General features: G+C 28.1%; 2 protein-coding genes across 4 annotated transcripts; one reads left to right on the top strand and one right to left on the bottom strand.

The window, feature by feature from the left end:
• Positions 1-10,610: 10,610 nt before the first annotated feature.
• LOC105840018 (putative odorant-binding protein A10) lies at positions 10,611-13,178 on the bottom strand. The gene is made up of 2 exons (XM_012686728.3): positions 12,927-13,178; positions 10,611-10,822 (listed from the first exon to the last, which is right to left on the bottom strand). Exons 1-2 carry the CDS (start codon positions 13,120-13,122, stop codon positions 10,656-10,658), a joined length of 363 nt encoding a protein of 120 aa, XP_012542182.1. The 5' UTR covers positions 13,123-13,178; the 3' UTR covers positions 10,611-10,655.
• A 3,507-nt stretch (positions 13,179-16,685) lies between these two features.
• On the top strand, positions 16,686-20,255 carry LOC105840017 (DNA primase large subunit). 3 transcript variants are annotated; one of them, XM_028194451.2, is made up of 8 exons: positions 16,686-17,324; positions 17,432-17,703; positions 17,798-18,135; positions 18,212-18,439; positions 18,765-18,902; positions 18,981-19,359; positions 19,435-19,599; positions 19,677-20,255. In XM_028194451.2, exons 2-8 carry the CDS (start codon positions 17,550-17,552, stop codon positions 19,982-19,984), a joined length of 1,710 nt encoding a protein of 569 aa, XP_028050252.1. In that variant the 5' UTR covers positions 16,686-17,324; positions 17,432-17,549; the 3' UTR covers positions 19,985-20,255. The 3 variants fall into 3 exon arrangements, with proteins under 3 accessions (XP_028050252.1, XP_028050254.1, XP_028050255.1); XM_028194453.2 differs by having other exon boundaries at positions 17,407-17,703; XM_028194454.2 differs by having other exon boundaries at positions 17,398-17,703.
• Positions 20,256-20,411: the final 156 nt, after the last annotated feature.

Here is a 20,411-nt window from a genome sequence, read left to right as displayed (position 1 = left end):
TGTTTGATATAAAAAAATAACAGTCATACTGAAAAGACAGAAATTAACTTAAAAAATGATATTTGCATTGCTTTTTTTAAAAAGCTAAGTATGAAAAATTGTCCATATACAATTATATATATTCCGGAATGTATATGGTTATATATTGACAATTTCATGCTTGGCTTTTTTAAAAGAAACAATAAGAAAATTATTTTTTAAATTAGTTTTTGTCTTTTTAGTATAACTATTGTTTTTTTATTACAAACAGAAATTTTACAACAGAAATGAAGCTAATATAAACATATATGGACATATTTTACATATATTTATATATGTTTTTATATGAAATATTTTTTTCCCGAGATGTAACAATACTTATCAAATAATTTGTTTATGATTGTCTTGGAATCTTAAATTAATGATCCATTTATATTTGGTGTACAAAAAATTAATAAAGATAATGAAAAATAACAATTTTTCAATTCTGTATACACGTAATGAATATTTATCATAAAATTATTAAAAAACACTATCGAGAAATAAAGAAAGATCATTCGAAGGCGAAATTTTGTCATACACATACTTCTTTTTACATTTATTAAAATTTATTAATATATAACAAATATTATACACATAATAAACATATCGACATATAAAAAACATTATTTATACAAAACTGTTTTACATATTAAGAGATTACGGAAAAGAATATTAATAGAAATAAAAAACTGAAGAATGGAATTAAATAGGAACAATAACAAGTTATGAAGCACCATCTAGCGTTTATTAATAACAGAGAGAAACTTGAGAGCGCTCTTATCCGTATTTTAGATGTTCCTAGGGTGTTCTTATCGACTAGCGCCTCAATGTGCATAAAATGGGCACCTAGAACATAGTTAACGTATGTCCACGAAGGTCCATAGATAATGTACACAATTATCTGGGTCTCTTCCATGCTATATGTCTACGATTATTTGGTTCTGTTCCATACTACATTCATAAAATTGTAAAAAATAATCAATTTACGTAATAGGAGCTTGACTTCTGTATAAAGCGATTAAAACTAAATTATTTTTAGAAACGTGTTTTAAAGTTTAAAAAACCTTTATGTCTCCGCTCGAATACTTTGGATAAACAAATCATTCTCAATTATTAATAAAAAATAACTTTTTTTAACGTCATTGACCTCAGAAATTGTCTTTGTCATTGTACGTTTTGGCGCAAAACGCAGTCGTTTGAAATATTTAATCTTACATATTCGATGAAGGATATATGGCGCATGGACTTTCCAAACATTGTCGAGTATATTACAAATATAACTGCAGCAAAAGACAGACTATTAAACATCGAGAGACATTTCGAAACGTCGCGATACGGTGAGTATTAAATTTTAATTAATGTTACAGTTAATCTGTTTTATTTAGTTGTACTTCTTTAATACTTCGTCTATGATATGCTAATTCTCTTTATTTCATGTACGCGCAGATACTTGGACAATACAGAAATCTTCCAGACTCTCAACTATAAGTAAATTAATATTTTTTAAAAATTATTTGTCTTAGATATTGTCCTTGCACTTGTGCATTTTGGTTCAAAACGCAGAAGCAGTCAAAAGATTTTCATTTTATGTTTTTATATGCGTAAGAATACTTTGACTCGGGAAAAAATCTTCATATCAAGAATCAAATTATAAATTAAATTATATTACAGAAAATCTGTACCATCTCTGGATTATCTTACATTTGATCTATCTAATATAATTTAATCTATTTTGATGTAAAGACTTTTTTGTGGTCAGATGAATGGATCACTTTCAGGCCTCGATTATTAAAAAATAATTTTTTTTCTAACGTCATTGATTTCAAAGATTGTTGTCGGTTTTATACATTTTAGCTTGAAACGCAGAAGCAATCGTTAAAAGTTTTTTACTTCATGTTTTTATACGCGTGCGAATACTTTGACTCGGAAAAAAATCTTTATATCAAGGATCAAATTATGGATCAAATTATATCACAGGAGATTTAATTTTATTAATTGGTTTGTAAAATTAGATCTGACGCAACGGTTGAATCATATTTTCGTATTATTTGAATAATTTAACTCTATAAATACGTTGTGCCCGTGTATATTATTATTATCTACGATTTTAAACTGAATCATATGCAAAGGAAAGGGGAGGGATTGACTGAAAAACGCGCGAACAGTAAAAGTAAAAAGACGCGCAGTTAAGCACTTACAGATAAGTAACAAAATTCTAAATTTCGCGATGCATCCTATTTTATAATTAAATTATTAAATACATCCTATTATTAGCTCTAACTTCTTGAATTTTTAATTAAAAATCTTATCTATCTCTGAATTATCCTACATTTGGTCCTTCCGATAAAATTTGATATAAAGGTTTATTTCGCGGTCAAGTAAACGGATTGCTCTCAGACCTCGATTATTAAAAAATAATTCTTTTTAAACCGTTTTCAAAGATAATTACATATTTACAATATAACGATACATTGTCAGTTTTCAAGATATCTTAAAACTAATTAGGAATTTGTTTGTAGTTTTTGTAGTAATTTTTATTTACAAAATATAATTTATTTATTTAAACATTTGCAAAATATCTTCAAGCAACAAAATGCGTTTTCATTATACATACAATTAAAAATATTTCAAGCAATCAATTGACTGAGAATAAATTGGAATTTATTTAGGATAACAAAATTTTGCATTTACAACATTAAATTAAAGACCGTTTTAATATATATATATATAACTAGCTATGCCCTGCCACGCGTTGCTGTGGCTCTCTATTTTTAAGTTACGTTTTTTTCAAATTTTCTTTGCTTTTGTTGTTTAACTTTCAAGAGCCTTGCTTTACTGTTGCTCTTTTTATTTTATTTTTGAATAAGCATTTATCTATCTTTAATAAATCTAATATTCATTTATTCACGTACTTCTAACTTACTTTATTTATTTATTGCCTTTGGCACTGTATTCAATTAATTTGTTTTCCGGTGTATCTAAAATCAAACTGCATAAGAACACTCCTATTTTCGAATGCAACATTGTGTCCAAATTTCAAATCCTGCCATTGATTCTAAATTGTCATATACACGCTAAAAGAAACATTCTCAAATTAAAGGCTTGTATTTATGAAACGACTAGTAATAAATCTAATATTTATTTATTCGCGTACTTCTAACTAAATTCAATACTACGTTGTGTCAAAATTACAAAAAAAATATCATTTTAAAAATATTGTTTAAAATTAAATTATGGCCCCTCATTTTTGAAACACCAAGTATTTTCAAAATCAGACCCTGTAACAACACTCACGGTTACGAATGCAACGTTGTGTCAAAATTTTAAAGCATTCGGTGAAAAACTTACGGAGATCTTAGATGACGAACAAACATTTACATTTTTATTTATATAGATTTTAAATATTTTAATTGTAGTATACAGTTCTTGGTTTATATAATAGGTATGTGCGATGACAGTTAGTCGATGTTATCCTTTGTGCTCCGTGTCTCGAACATACAGATCTTGCCATTACTTGGATTCAATTATTTTTTAAAACACGTTAGCGCAACAAGTACTACAAGTAATTTTTGCGAAGACTAATCAATCTGTTTGAGATTGATAAACTTCTATATGAAAAACTATTTTAAACTACGAAATAAAAATTAAAATGCTAAATAATAAAAACTATAAATTATTGTTTCTTAACGTTTATATAAGCAATATAATTATTTTTTTAATTTACAAATATCACACACTTTTAATTTACCGAACGATAAATGTAATTTATCGGATTTTAATTAAGAGCGTGACGTAATGCACGAAGAGCCGGTAAAGCAAATAATTTTACAGAAAACCGCATCATATATATCGTATATATTACAAGAATTTTATAATAAATTATAAAATAATACGAAATTTAATAGCTTATTCGCACGCAGCTCAATCTTCTAATTATTAAAAATATTTTAATATAATTCAATATAATTTTTTATAGAATCTGAAAATATCTCCTTCGATAATTGATCGTTGTTACAAATATTTAATTGTGTAAACTAATTTCGCTTATTGTGATAATTAAGATACCTAAAATATAAAATTACAACAATTTTATGAAATAAAAAAAACAATAAAGTTTACTTATTAAACAATATATAAAATGTAAAATAGGTTATTTAGCGTTTACTTATTTCTATAATATCTATAGTCTATAATACCAATGCATATTACACGTCAAATGTTTTGGTAAACGAAACTTGCTCAAGTATTCTTTTGTTTCACAATGATAGACTGATATATGCTCAATATTCGTTCCTCTTTTAAGTGAATTAAAATTTGTATAATCTTTTAGAAGAAATCTTCCCTTCCACGACCTTGACGTGTTGGGAGGGTTCAGTACCCTGAGGGCTTGAAAGTCTATGGAGGAAGCTAACTGTACCCATTGCACTGATTACATCGTCGACGAACACAACTGTGGTTCGTCGCGTTGCGTTTTCGGGAGTGCCGACCAACTTAATTGAAAACGAATCGTAGTTGGTTCGTCACGTCGCGCGTTTGCTTCAGGAGAGCCATTCAATTGAACGAACTAAAAGGGCTTTTCTCATAACTATCATGATACAATTCGATTGAATATAATACCGCTGATCCCCTTCGCCCGTTTCTACCTGAAATAAAGAAAAGGAAATATTATTAATAAACATACAATAAGATAAGATTTATGGTGTTGATTCCACGGAACTCCCTTTGAACTGAAAGTTATATCATGCACTAAAAAAAAAATATCAATAAGATATATAATATATCCAATAAGATATGTAGTTGCGAGCTGTCAACTACAGATATACACAATACAATAATATATGCTATTGCAGTATCAACATTGTACTTGCATTAACAGAAAATATTATTATATTGAGTATTATATGTAGTTGGCAGCCCGCAACTTCATATATTATTGATTATATTACTTTTTTTATGTGTGGGTTTTATAGATTAGTCTAATTAGTTCCACGCGCGATTATAGTATGTTATTCGCGAATGTGCAACAAGAAAAGAAGGAGGAGATTGATGCCTAAGAACAAGGAAAGGCAATCGGGATCTCGGCACAACAACCTTGAGGTGAGTATGATTTATTATTATTTACATAAAATTAATAGTTTTTTTATTCAGTTTTACTTGATAAATTAAAAAATTAAAAATAGAATTACGTAAAATTTTCTCTCGTCTTAAATATATGAACGTTTTATGTATCAGCAAAAAGTTATATGTAATATAAACTTTGTAAAGTATATTTAAAAAATATATTAAAAATTATTATGTAAAAAATTATTTTTCGTCGGTTTCCATAAGATTAAATTAAAAATTACAATAAAAACCAACATTTTTAATTAAGAAAGCATCAAGTTTACTCAAAGTGTATTTGGTTACAATGATATAAAACGGTATAAAAACAAAACAGTCACAATTTATCTTATTATCGTACAAAAGATTCTGTTTTTTTATTTACTGTTCAACTTTCAATTAGTATTTCGTGTCTTTTTTCAAAAGTTGGAAAAACTTTTTGATAAGTAAATGTTAAGATAACGCCTTGTAGTAAATAAAATTTTATATTTAATAAATAGTTGTGTTTATTCCTTATATATATTTATAAATGTTTAATTGAACATAATTTTTTTATTTAACATTTCTTTCAAAATATTAAAAAAAAATCTTATATGTAATAATACTGGGCCATATTAAGTAATATGTAATAAACATGAATTGCGAAAGGCTAGATAGTTAATGTTAAAGGAGTTCCGCTGCTAAATCAAAATTATCAGATTTTCATGAAACTTTGTAAGAAGTTCAAATTAGTGATATAAATTGACCGTCAAATATTCAGAAAGCTGAACTAGCTAATTAGATATTAATTTAGATATTAAATATTTTATTAACCTGAGCTCTTATGGGAATCGATAAATTTTCAGGATTTTTCAGTTTTTATTATCGTATTAAACATAAAAGTAATGAACAGATGTTAGTGAAACTACTTTACAATAATACATCTTAGCTGTCCAGAAAAATACTGTTAAATTTTTGAAACAATGCACTTGCTCGTTAGAGTGAAATAATTGATAAAATAAAAAAAGTTTACAATAATCGAAGTAATACACGTACCATAAGTGTGGTAAATGTGTGCTAGTGATATAACATAAATTTCAAATTGTTGTATTTAGTTATCTAAGGGTGGTATAATAGTGAAAAATGTTTATTCTCAATAAAAAAAATTATTTTAGTAATAAAGGTAGTACTTTATAGCCAATATTTTTCTTATATTCACCATTATTAACTTTAGAGCACATACAACAAAAAAAAGGAGGCAACAAAATAGTCATTTTCTTTACTTGAATCCCTGTGCATTTGTTCTGCCGGGCCTAAGCAGAGAAATTCCCTTAAGCTATCTACCAGCTCGTATTTTTTTTATGACTGCAGCAAAACAATTACTTTTTACAGTAAAAAAAGCAAATAATTAGCAAATAATTTTCATATATTGTTTTTTGCCTTATGATAATTTGACTTAGACAGCTTAATAGACCTTCTTCACCTTGCTGTGGTAGAGGACTAGTAGTAGATATGTGGAACATTTTTTATCTCCACTTTAGCTCTCGTTATTGTTTATGGTTTGTAAATGCCTAACACATGAATACTGTTCGAATATACGTATTCAATGTTCCATCTGAGGATAAAAAATGTTTAAAATAATATTGCTTTACTTATTGGATATCCTACATGTTTCAATCTCGATAACCATTTCTGCTGTGACAAATGTTGGCAACAGATATATATATATATATATATACATTCCTTGAATCTTTTTTAACAATATGACCTTTGTTTTAACATTTACGTATTATATATATTTTTACAAGTACAGCCTCTGCAACAGCATTTAATTAGTCTTGTTTTGTAAGAGATTGTAAAAAACACAAAAAAAGTAATTTGATAATTTAAATTTATAACTACTTTTTTCATCATCCTGCAATTATTTGCAAAACAAAATAAACAACAGCGGTATGTGCTCAGTGATGCGCAGTTATAAGATTTTTTTCACGTGAGAATTTCCAACGGAAAAATTCCAATATGTGCGTGTTACGTCAGGCAGATTCCACTCCTTCGTCAGAGATTAAATAAGATTACAAAAAAAAATTCTGTTTTAACAGTCTCCGTTAATCTTTTTATCCGCCTAGGATTAGTTTGTTAGAAACGTGACGATAAACATAGATGGACGAAACGACTAAGTTAATAATTTCGGTTTCTTTCGAATATTGAGTTAACAAATAATAAATTTTGACCGTATAAATACAAAGACAAACTCACGTTCGAAGCAAGGTTTCACGTCTCCTCGCCAAAAAATGAGTAATAAAGAATCCAAATATTAGTAAAAAATAAATAACAATTTCTTCCATCTGCAAACTATATCACAGCACGTTTAGGACAATGGAGAATTTATCTTTTAAACTTATAGGGAAGATAGACTAACGCAGTAGGTCGGATTCTTTCGATAAAATTAAAGGAAATGTGGGAGAAGACAGAGAGACTTTTAACAGATTATTCAATGTATAATATGTCAAAAAGGAATAACGATTCCTTGCAATATACTAGGAATTCACCCACTCCATAATCCTGTAAAAAGTCCCACCAAGAACCCTTGAATTACCTACATCTCGATCCTCCTTCTGTAAGGCCCTACATATATAAACATCATATTATGAAAAGTGGCATCACTATTAAGAGTCATAAAGTAGAGCAGTTGTAAAGTAGAAAAAACGATAGTCAGATCATTAATAGTAATTAATATTGCAGAAGTATATAGAAGTATGGCAGTCAGAGTAATATAACATTATCAGTATAACAGAATCAGTATATAGCAGTAGTTATCAGTATATCAGTATATAGTAATAGTATACAGAATATAATCATGTGTGTAGAATCACTGCGTGAATAAACTTTATAGTGCCGTTCCATCCGGTCAAGAAATCTACTCGATTCAATCAGAGAACCAGTGATAAATAAATCCCACAATTTTTTTTCTTTTTATTTCTTTATTCTCCTCCGTTTTTAATTCTTTAAAACACATTTCTATTTATAAATAACCTCTCTTATTTTCCAATCCACGATTTTAACCAAGAGTATCTCATCGTATCCATCCTTAGTTTTCTTGCTCAAAGAATCTAGTGTTCTTCGGTTCTTCTCTTCTATCTCAACCGTTGAAGAACCTGGTGTTTCTCGACCTTTTTCAAATACCAACAACTTCTTCCTAAGTCCTGCCTCGTCACTACGTTATTCTCCGTTAATTCTCCGGAGCCAGATTCACTAACTCCTCAACTATCCGCTTGCTCCTCAATTATTATTACAATTATATTATAGAATTAAAATGGAAAATTCTTTCTGTTTCCCTTTCTCCGCTCACCACACACTTGTATAACTGTATAATTATTTACATATTTAGTATGCGTCTTAAATTCGATAATTTTACCGTCATTATAATCTTTCAAATCACGACTTCAGCGTCTAGGTTGTATTCCCACTTAAAAAATGTTATTAGAATAAATATTTTGTTAATTTTAAGCAAAATTTTACCATTTATTTAAATTTATAAACTACCCTTTTCCTCCTAACCAAAGATTGTACCTGGTCCAGTCTCGAGTGGATTAAAGTGATTCAATTCGAGATACCTACCCTTTCTCCATTTGCATTCCTACGGAAGTTGTAAAAGTTTTGTTACGTCCTTCCTTACCTTATCTGCACTCCTTTGAAATATCCTCCCAACCATTTAAATAAATAAAAAATGAGGTAAACTTGCAGTCGCCAATGGTAATAAACGATAAATGAATGTTAATAAGGCTACTTTCTGGCAAAATTCCGTTTATTGGAGAAACAACGTTTCGATCCTGATTTGGGTCCTCTTCAGGTTACAATATTCGCAAATTGATCGGCATAACTGCTTAATAAATTCGGATTTGACACAAAACGATGTTTGACGTTACCATACATAAAGGATATCAGTGATAGTACTTATTAGTCACCATGTGAAAAAAATTAAAATTAATGCGCTCTTTACAGTTCCAAAAAGATTAGATATTGTCATAAAAAAGGACAAAGATAAATTAGACATATTTAAGAGAATTGACGTTATGTATTGCTCGAAATGTAATGGTTGTGATGCATCTTACATTGGGCAAACGAAACGTCAGTTAGAGATACGCAGAATGAAAGAGCATAGGAACGACATAAGAAAGAATGAAAGTGAACATTCAGTAGTTAGTAAACACCGAACAACAAAAACTCACAACTTTGATTGGCAATCTCCGAAAGTATTATACAGTGAAAAAAAAACAGAAAAAAGGAATATCACCGAAATATTTTTCATAAGAAAGAATCAAAATTCTAATAACTTCCAAAAAGATACTGAAAGTTAGAACACGGTATATAATAGAATTATCAAGGCAGCTTAATGTTTACTTTCTATACATATGTTATTTGTACCTTGCTATGATCTTCAGTCCATTTGCTACCATCGTGCACGCTTGACATGATTTTTGTTAATTTGACGAATGGTACTTCACAAGCAACATATGTACGTATTACTTGATCACATTGTATTTTATAACTTTTTCATTGACATGGACATAGACAGTTTCATCTAATTTATGTTCATATATATTTGCGACGGCTTTTTTTTATTTGTTTATTGTTTTAACTTAATTATACTTGCATTATAGAACGTTGCTTCATATTCCGTTGCTTTAGATCCGATTTATTAAACGGTTATTTTCAATTCGATCAATTTGCGAATATAATTGTAACCTGAAGAAAATCCAAATCAAGGGTCGAAACGTTGTTTCTCCAGTAAACGGAATTTTGCCAGAAAATTAACTTATTAACATTTATTTATCATTTAAATAAAAATTCTAATTCTGTAAGGCTGGTCGTAACATGTGCATATAATGTATTTTCTTCTAAGTTAACTAACAAACACTAAAAAACAACTTTTTGTAAAATTATTTTTATTGAAAATTAAACCCAATTATCGTATATCAAAATCTCAGAATAATAAAGAGTATTATATTCTACAAAAAAAATTATTTTTTACTTACTTCTTTTAAAGACTTACACAATTTCTAAATAAAATTATGTACAATTGTACATAATAAATTACAATAAACATTTAACATAATTTTCTTAATAGATGTACAATATTTTATAATTTTATTGAGTAATATATTAAAAGAATTATAGTTTGTTCTTCTTCTACTTTAGATGGAATTTACGCAAAGTTATATTAAATTATAAAACTATCCATTTTTGTATGTACTTTATAGATCATTTATTAAATAAAAATCTTACTAATAAGTAGCATAATTCTTATTTAAAAAATTAATGCTTATGATTAATCTTTTTGAAATAAAATTAAATTCCATTGTTCTTCTTTATATATAATTTATTTCAGCATAATACAATACAACCATTGTTAATATTTAAAAAGTATCTTCTAATTTCTTTCTTTTTCCCCCAAAAAATATTTTTAAATACAAAAGATACAATATTTTTTTAGATAACATTTTCAATTCTTTTTATACTTTTTTTTATTCATTGTTTCAATAATCATTATAAAATTATTGATTAGCGTTTTTCTTCTTTATCTCCTCCATAGCTTTTGTGTTAAGAGCTTGCCATTCATCGGGTTTATTTTTTGTAAACCAATCCTTTATTATTTCATTATCATCCTTTTGTTTTTGAGTACATTTCTTACAGTTGGTTTCGATTATTTCAGCAAAAATCTCTGAAATAAAATTAAAAAAACAAAATATTGGATTTAATTAAAAACATAATTTTTTTTTCTTTCTTGCGCTCTCCCCTCCTTCCTCCGTCTCTCTCCCTCTCCCTCTCTCGCTCTCTCTATCTATCAATCTCTCTCTCTCTCAGCTATTCCTTCCTAATTACCAATATAGATGACGTATTAAAAAAATTAAATTTGAAATAAAGAATATCTAACTAATATCTGTGTAGTTTTTTCAAAAAATAAAATTTAAAATTTATTTTTTATATTAAAAAAAATTAATCAAAATTACAACAATACAAAATTTTCTGATTAAATTATATAATACATATATAGTATTCTTTGCGTATGTTTTTATCACATATTTTCATTAACAAGTATCTTTATCATAGGTATAGTTTGAACATTCAGAGGCTTGTAATTTTATTAATTTTTTATTAATAATATAATATTTTTGACATTCATTACATATACATATATTATGTATATTATTTATTTATGTTATTATTTATTTATATTTCAATTTTATTAAATTTTCTTCACGTACCAATATTCACCACTTACGTTACAAAATAATTTTATTTTAGTTTATAAATTGTATATAGGCACATTGTGAAGCTCCTTGAAAGACAAACTGGCTTTAGGTGTGTATACATGTAAATCTGTAGAAAATAATTCAAGTGAGCTTTTTTTGCAAGAAATCTCGAGATCTCAGAATTGAGTGTACTAATTTTAATCGGACTGGTAGCAATTGAAAGCTTACATCAATATTATATAATAAAATTGCCATTAGATTTGTGATTATGATTGCAGTTTCGAAGATATTTTAAATGAAAGTGAATTTGACAGCTAAATTCTAGATAAAACATAGTAACGGCGTGACGTTTGCGCAGTGAAGTTTGCATCATGCGGCACGATTTTTTTGTACTTGGCGTCACGCCGCTACCGCGTCGCTTAATTACATTTTTTGAAATTTTTTAATTTTTAAATTATATATTTTTCTGATTTCTGAAGAGGAGGTTTTATATACTTCTTTTTGCTGCAAAATAAGAGAATGGTACTTGTTATATTTTTTATCTTTGTTTGTATTTTTAAACTGTGAAAATATGTAAATTATAAAATTATAAAAATTATCAAAACAATTCAAACGGTAATCCCAAGTGTTCACAGAAAAAAGAACAAATTTTATATATTTATATGATCGTGTTCATGGTTTCATATATACGCAACAATATATAATCTTAGAAAAATTTGAAAATCTTGAATTTCAACAATATTATAGTTTTATTTTAATATTATAATTGTTATTTCAAAAATATAATATAATTTGTAATAATATTTTAATAATTAACAATATTTTGATAATTTTATTCTAAGAAAATTATAATTTTTAATTTAAACATACAGTATTTTCTGTACAACATTTTTTTCTTTTCATTTAAAAAAATTATTTCTAAATAACAAAAATATCATTTCTCTTGATTATAAACTGTATAAAATCTTAAAATAAATCTTCATTCAAGTAAAATTTTTTTATTTAACGCAATATAATCTTATTTCAAGATTTTTATTTTAAAACTAAAGGTAATGTTAAAATAATAATATTCTTTTTTTTTGTGTTTTCCTTAAAATAACTTTGACTTTTTAATTTCAATCCACTATATGTATATGTAAGAGATCTGAAATCATGATTACCAATAAATTCTGTAGAAGTCAAATAAACTTTTTGTTAATAAATTATTATCTATATTTTTTCTTACAAAAAAATAAATTTTTGGTAATAAATAAGAGATAAAGGGAACGATAATTTTTAAAAATATTTAACTACTTTCTAAAAAATTTATATTAAAAAATTGATAACAAAGTAGAAAACTTTTTTAAATTTTCTAAATATAAACTTGTTTCTTTATTTGATGAGAAATTATTTATTTAGTTTTTTTATTCAAATAATTTTTGTCAAAAGTTCCTTACTTACAATTGATAATGATTATAAAGCTATTGATATGTAGTTAAAAAACTTATTTGATATATTGAGAAATACTGGATTAAAATACTTAATTAAACAATCTGTTGCAAAATTTTACATTTTGCAACACTGTGTATATACCTTTATAGAATTTCGCATCTTCTGTAACGCATGGCGATGTTTCCATAATACAACCAACGTATTGATTACGAAGTTCTTCGTTCTCAAGAACACTCATCACGTCAGTGTCTGCATCGTATTTATCAGAGTATAGTTCTTGTGCGACAACGTACGTCAGTGCAAAACTGATTATTGTCATATAGTTTAATAGAATCATTTTCTTCTATTTTCACGCGAATATATAAGATACTGAATAAACGATTAAATGTACGTTTCTTTATATACTTAATAGAAACGATTCAAAATGGCGCCGTTCAAGATATGCTGCAATAGTTTTTGCATCTCTCTAATCTTGATTAGATAGGGAAAAATTACTACAATAAATCATTGTGTATTTGAGTCATAGATAAAGAGGTATAATTTGCGTCTGCTTAACCATGGTTAATTAACAATTTATTATATAACTTAAAATAAAATGATCAAAAATTTTTACTTCACCAGTATAAGAACAAAACAACTCGAATAATTAGTTTCGAGCTAACTAGCCAGGTTTAATTCAAAATTATAGCACTAGTTTCGACCATAGCTTTTGGTCCTTTTCAAGTACAGAATATGTTACATTTCCTTTACATTACATAACAAAAACGATCTATGATAACGATCTATGAAACGTAGTGCTATAATTTTGAATTAAATCTGGCCAGTTAGGTCGAAACTAAACTAATTATTCGAGTTGTTTTATAACTTAAAATGTTATGACAACGGTTGTATAGTTATAACTTGCAGTTTCCAGTAAAATTTCCATCCAAATCTTTCTTTTCTTTACAAAGTACTACAAAGTACTACGCTACGCATATATTTTTAACAGAGGGAGAGAACACTCCTTCTATTCATCTTCACATTCATACATTTATATCAGGGACTTCCGCTTCCGTTGCTTTAACAATTACATTTCATATTTCCACATTCATTCACTTACTCTTTTTCTCTCTCCCCTCCAAGTTCCTCCTTCCACTACATCTTTCTTGCTCTCCTCTTTCAAATTATCCATTCTCTCTATCCACCAATCTTCATCTCCCCCTCCCCCAAAATTTCTACTATCATTTTCTGCCATCCTTTTTCCACCCCCAATCTGCACATTCTTCTAAAATATGTTTCCATGTTTCCTCACTCCTCCTACACAACCTACAGCTCCTCCCGACCCTATCAGATCAATATCCCCCCCCCTCTTATTTCACTTTCCAATTTGCCACCCTTTGCCACCTTTTTTCCTCCCAATTCTTCTTCAAATAATCCGGAATACCCTTCCCTTTGACTCTCTCATACCACTCATTGTACTTCAAATCTTCTCCTATAATTGTATTCAAATCTTCTCTCTTTTCTCTGTTTATTCCTCTCTCTTCTTACCAAATCTTCTCCTCTAAACAAACCCTTTTTCCTCAAATTTTCCACCTTCTCCATTCTCCATCCTTTTTCTTCATAAAATCTCCGCCTTTCTTCTTCTCACCCTGTCCTTGCTTTACCTTCCTTTGCTCTTCCCTTTATTTCCTCTCATCTTCTAGCTAACACTCCTTCTCTCCCTTCTTCTAACTTTCTTTATAACCCCTGCATGCTCTCATTTCTGCTCTCTACTCTAACCTATTTCTTTGTAATTCTTCATCTCGGCACACTTCTCTCTACTCCCAACACCCACCTCAAATATCTTTCCTGTAACTTCTCTACTCTTTCTTTTGCTTTCCAATCTCAGATTTCAATCCCATAGCTTACCACTGACCATACCAACTTATCAAATATCCAAATTCTTCTACTCCAATCTTTTTCAAATCTCCTTTTACCTATCAAAGTTTCAAATTATGATTACCAATAAATCATGTAGAAGTCAAATAAATCTTTTGTTAATAAATTATTATTTATATTTGTTTTACAATAAAATAAATTTTTAATAATAAATAAAAAATAAATATAAAGATAATTTTTTAATATATTTAACTACTTCCACAAAATATTATTTATTTTGTTTTTTTTTATCCAAATAATTTCCGCCAAAAATTTGTTACTTACACAATTATTTTAAAACTATTGATATGTAGTTAAAAATGACTTGATTGATACATTGAGAAATACTTGATTGAAATACTTACTTATTATAATTAAAACAATCTGTGGTAAAATTTTATTTTTTGCAACACTCTGTGTACGGATATATTTGTAAAGTATTTTGCATCTCCTGTCATGCATGGCGATATTTCCATAAAACAACCAACGTATTGATTATGAGTTGTTCGTTCTTAACAGCACTCATGATATCATTAATGTCGTATTGATTAGAGTATAATTCTTACACGAGAAGATATATCAATACTGATGATCGCCGCAATATAGTCTAATAAAGCTATTTTTTTTTTTACACATTTTGAATTTATGAGATACTGAATAAACGATCAAATGTGCGCTTTTTTATATATTTATAACAGAAACGATTTTAAATGGCGCCGTGCAAGATATTTATATAATTTTTGCATATCTATAATCTTAATTAGATAAAAAAAATGCTGCAGTAATTATTGTGTATTTAAATCCTACGTACAAAGGTTACATAATTTGCATTTAATTAATAACAATTTATTATATAACTTGAAATGTTAAAAAAACAATTGTGTAATTTAACTTGCAGTTCCCTGAAAAATTTCCAGACATTAATATAAATTTTATAAATATAATGTTTTCTTGCGACAATTTTGAATTTGTAAAGTAATTTAGGAAAAATGTTTTTTGAAAATCTCGACTCCCACTTAGTTTAATTTTTGGAAGATAGATCTCTTTTAGATAAAAAGAAACATGCAAGATGGAGTTCTATTAACGATTCAGAAATTAAAAGAATTTTTTATGTATGCAAGAAAAATTTTAGCAAATATTTATTTTATCTCGTAAAACTTATCGTAAAGATTAAAATGTAGACAATCGACACACTTTTATGCGAAATGAAGAAATCTGACAACGAAAAGCGTCGCTATGTTCTGCGAAGCGAGATATTAATTAATTATTAAAATTTGAGACTAGTCAAATTAGGATCTGTTGAAATATAGTGACATAAGCATCATCTAATCTCATAAATAAAAAAGACAGTCCACGCTGTTTATTTCCATATTATTAGGTGTCATGGAGATATGTTATAATTAAATTTTTTGTACGGCAATGTAAAGAAAGAGAAACTATGTCTCTCCTCTTGCATCTGACTCACACGTTATATGTTCTACATTTTTATCCTTGGAGTCGACAATTTTTTTCTTATCTAAAAAAATATTTTATCTATTTAACAAATTTGAACTTAAATCAAATGTTTTTATAAGAAGTTTTTAGAACCTTTAACTTTAATAAATTATGAAATATATTTCTCCCATTGAATTTATACTTTCTAAATTATAAAAGAGTTACTTAAAAAATTAAATCGTGCATAAAATATACATGTGCCTTATTTGCAAATTATATTATATTAATCTTCAGTTGTCACAACGTCGGAATTTCCCGTCGTTTACATTGTGAGTAATGCATACCCAAGCAATTTTCAATTACTTATATCTCAGAATCATATATTAACTAATTTTTTACTATTATATTAACTTTTTTTAATTGTATAAGGTCAGAATCTCAAGAAAACAAAAATCATAGTTAGAACATTGAAAATTCATAAACTTTAACTTTAACTTTTACTTTAACTTTTATTTTTTTATTGCCAAAATTACAGCTCGGGTATACCATTGGTGATAACTGAGGGTTAAAACAATAGGCTGAATAAGACTACCAAGAGTATAGCATATAAGAGACCCAAAAAATTGTACATATTATCTACGAGCATTGGCTATGTAGTTCAATCTGCACGTTTTATTCATATAGAGGCGCTAGTGATAGGAAACACCTTTTGACTGTAAGTATACGACATGACCCTCTGTTAATAAAGGTGTGATTCACTTGATTCTACAAAAATGCCTTGAAACGTGTTTGATTGACCAATTAGAACCAAAAATTTTATGCACTGATCAATTAAAGAATGCTTTGAAGTGTTTATAGCATTATATCAAATGGATCACACCGTAAGGCTTATTATATAGCACTATCATTTAAAAAATATTTCTAAAAAATTGTAGTACTTGAAAAAATATGTACAATTTTGAAAATATACATACAACTACAGTTCCTTTAATAATAAACAATTGAGAAAGAATGAATAATTAATTTTTTTAAGATATTTTATTTAAATGTAAGATTTTCCAGTTGACGGTAGATGACGTTTAAATCATATGTCACGTGGTGGACCCGGTGGAGTAAAAGGGCGGGAAAGCAATAAGCATCGGCCAGGCAAGTAATTGAAGGAGCATGAAGCAGCATGAGGGAGCTAGGAAAGAGCTAGAAAGTTACAAAGTAAACTTCATTTACAGAATTATATCTTATTTCTTTTATTTTGTACGCTACGAGTAGTCAATGTATCACATAGATCTCAAAGATATCAAATACTATCGTTTCCACAGACGTAACCTAATCCACGACGTTCGTCACCTCTTCACGTGTGCTTTATTTATTACCATTTATTACGTTTATCTTCATCTCCACCGCGCAACCAGAAATAGATCACTGTAAGACTGGAGAATGGATTACAAGACACGTCGACGTCACACGGCCGTTGCGGATGTAAATGGCCTCAACAATGATTATCCTTATGACATTCAGATGTACGATGTGCCGCCGATAGGAGAAATGTCACTGGAGGAGTTTCAAGAGCTGGGATTTGACAGATTAAAAGGTAGAGAAATCAAAGGTCCTTGTAGAATTTTCTAGCTCCCTCTATACTTAGTCATTGGATATAATACTGATGGTTACTATCGACTTTGTTACAGCATTACGGTTGACAGAGACAACAAATTGCAGAGGCGATTTAAAAACGCTGGAGGATCGTAAGAAAGCATTCTGTGAATCGTTAAAATCCGATGGACTAAAGTATTATGCGAACCTCTTGTATGCCGATGGATCCAATCCACAGTCAGAGGAGCATTCACAGACCAGAAGGAGAGATCACATTTCACATTTTATTTTAAGATTAGTATACTGCCATGATAATGAACGAGCCAAGTGGTTCATTAATCAGGAAGTCGAATTTTTCAAATTAAGATTTAGCTCTTTAGATAAGAAGGGCATTGAGCATCTGTTGAGTACTAACAATCTGGATTGTATGCCTGTACGTTCCATTATATTTTCCTAAGAGATTACAGTGTAACATAAATTATAATTTGGTCATTAATGTTTTTTTAAAGATTTCCCAAGATGAAAAACTTGATCTGAAAGAAGAGCTTAGCTGGTCTTGTGGAAAAGTTACAAATATTGATATCACTGATATTTATAAAGTACCTTTCGAAAAAGTTATTGATTTGGTTAAAGGACGGAAAGTATACCTCAAAGCAGGAATGGCATATATTACTCATATGGATCTAAGTTCTGTGTTTGTCTCCTATTTTAGAAAAAATTTAGTTACAGGATTAGAGGTATGTAGTTTTCATTAGTTTCAAAAAAAGATTACCATTTAACCATTTTTATTTCTATCTGCAATTTGGGTCTTTAAGTCTAGCCTACATTTTTGTTCTAAGCTTTCAAAAAATTTGGAAAAATTCACGATTACTTTTTAACATTTCTATTATAAAATAATTTTTTAACTTAAATGTATATTATATATTTTTTTTAATATTAAATTTATGAAAATTTTTATTAAAATTTAAACAAATCTGAGAATAAAATTTTATTGATGCCAAAAAAGTCCAAGATTGCAGACATAAAGTTACATTACATTCAATTAATTTCTATATCTTACAGAATGCAAAAATTCAATACAACAATATATCAGATGATGAAAGATTGACTAAATACTTAAATGGTCTTCCTTCAGCTTTTTCTGGCATGGCACGTGTTGTGTGGTCAACTACAACCACACCCATCGATAAACTGAATGATGTATAAGTCAATTATTTTAGCTGGAAACTGTACTTTCTTAAGTCATTTTATTTAAAATCTATTGTAAATTATTTTCAGTTATCAAAATCATCATATCCGTTATGCATGAGAACACTTCACGAAGCGTTGTTAACCAACAATCATTTAAAAAATTCAGGGCGCATGCAGTATGGATTATTCTTAAAAGGTATAGGTGTGACCCTAGAAGATGCTCTTCGTTTTTGGAGAGACGCCTTCTCAAAAAAAACAGATGGAGTTGGATTTGAAAAAAATTACGCCTACTCCATTAGGCACTATTATGGTAAAGAAGGGAAACAAACAAATTATACTCCATATGGTTGTCAAAAGATTATATCTAGTTCAGTTGGACCTGGAGAATACCACGGTTGTCCTTTCAGACATATGGATCGTGATTCGCTTTGCCAAAAGTTAACAAGTTGCGGCATATTCGCCTCTAGTAAGACCATTAGTTTTGTCATTATTCCAAAACCAAAAGTATTTTTTTATGTTTAAAAATTGTATTCTATTTTAGATGTGAGTGAAATATTAGACTTAGCCAAGGATGGACAATATCATTTAGCATGTGCTAAGTATTTTGAAGTTATCCACAACAAATCAGCAAGCAAACCACTTTTACATCCCAATGCATATTTTAGTGAAAGTCGTGCAATTTTAACTGAGGACGAGAGTGATAAAGGTAAGAAAAGAAGAAAGAATTTTTAAGGGAAAAGTATTTTAACATTCATATTACACATATGTAACATTTATTGGCAGATATAGATAGCAAAGAGAAATTCTCTCAAAGTACGGTTGGAACTCCCGGAAGCCTATCTTCAAGGAGAAGCGATAAATTTCCTACACCTTCTAGAATAACAGAGTTTGCTGGGACACCAAAGAGGAATAGATATGCTACACCTACGAGAAGTATAGACACGATCGGCACTCCTTCGAGAAAAGATCAAAAAACAAATTATCAAACGCCTTCCAAAAAGAATAAAATGACACCAATAAATATTGCAGAAATGCTGAACGACGATGATTTTACAGAATTTATGGATGTAGATACTATGGATCAGAGTTAACACATACCATTCTGTCTTTATATTATATGTATATTTTTCGCATTTTATTTACGAAATTTCTTTAGTTATATATTTTTATTGCTATTTATCAATATTCTTTTTATCAATAATTATCAAATTAGAATTAATAAATATTTATATACAAAATAATCTCTAGAATCTATATTCTCAATTCATTTTTATCGATAAATGTACCTTTAGGGATGTGGTTTATATTATGTATACATATAAAATCTCAAATGTTCGTACTTATTATTAAAAGAATTGAAAATATGGGCCTAGATTTCTAATTTTTATGGCCTATATCTTTTGATAATATAATTTTTAAAAAATGTTTAGAATAAAAATTAATTTTTAGCATATTAGAATCTAATTATATTACTATTTTTATTATTTGAAATTTCAGTGATATATATATTATACTCTT

The sequence above is a fragment of the Monomorium pharaonis genome, chromosome 2 (assembly GCF_013373865.1).
Source record: "Monomorium pharaonis isolate MP-MQ-018 chromosome 2, ASM1337386v2, whole genome shotgun sequence".
NCBI classification, from domain to species: Eukaryota; Metazoa; Arthropoda; class Insecta; order Hymenoptera; family Formicidae; genus Monomorium; species Monomorium pharaonis.
The sequence above is the reverse complement of the archived record's forward strand: the minus strand, read 5'-3'. Positions and strand labels throughout refer to the sequence as shown.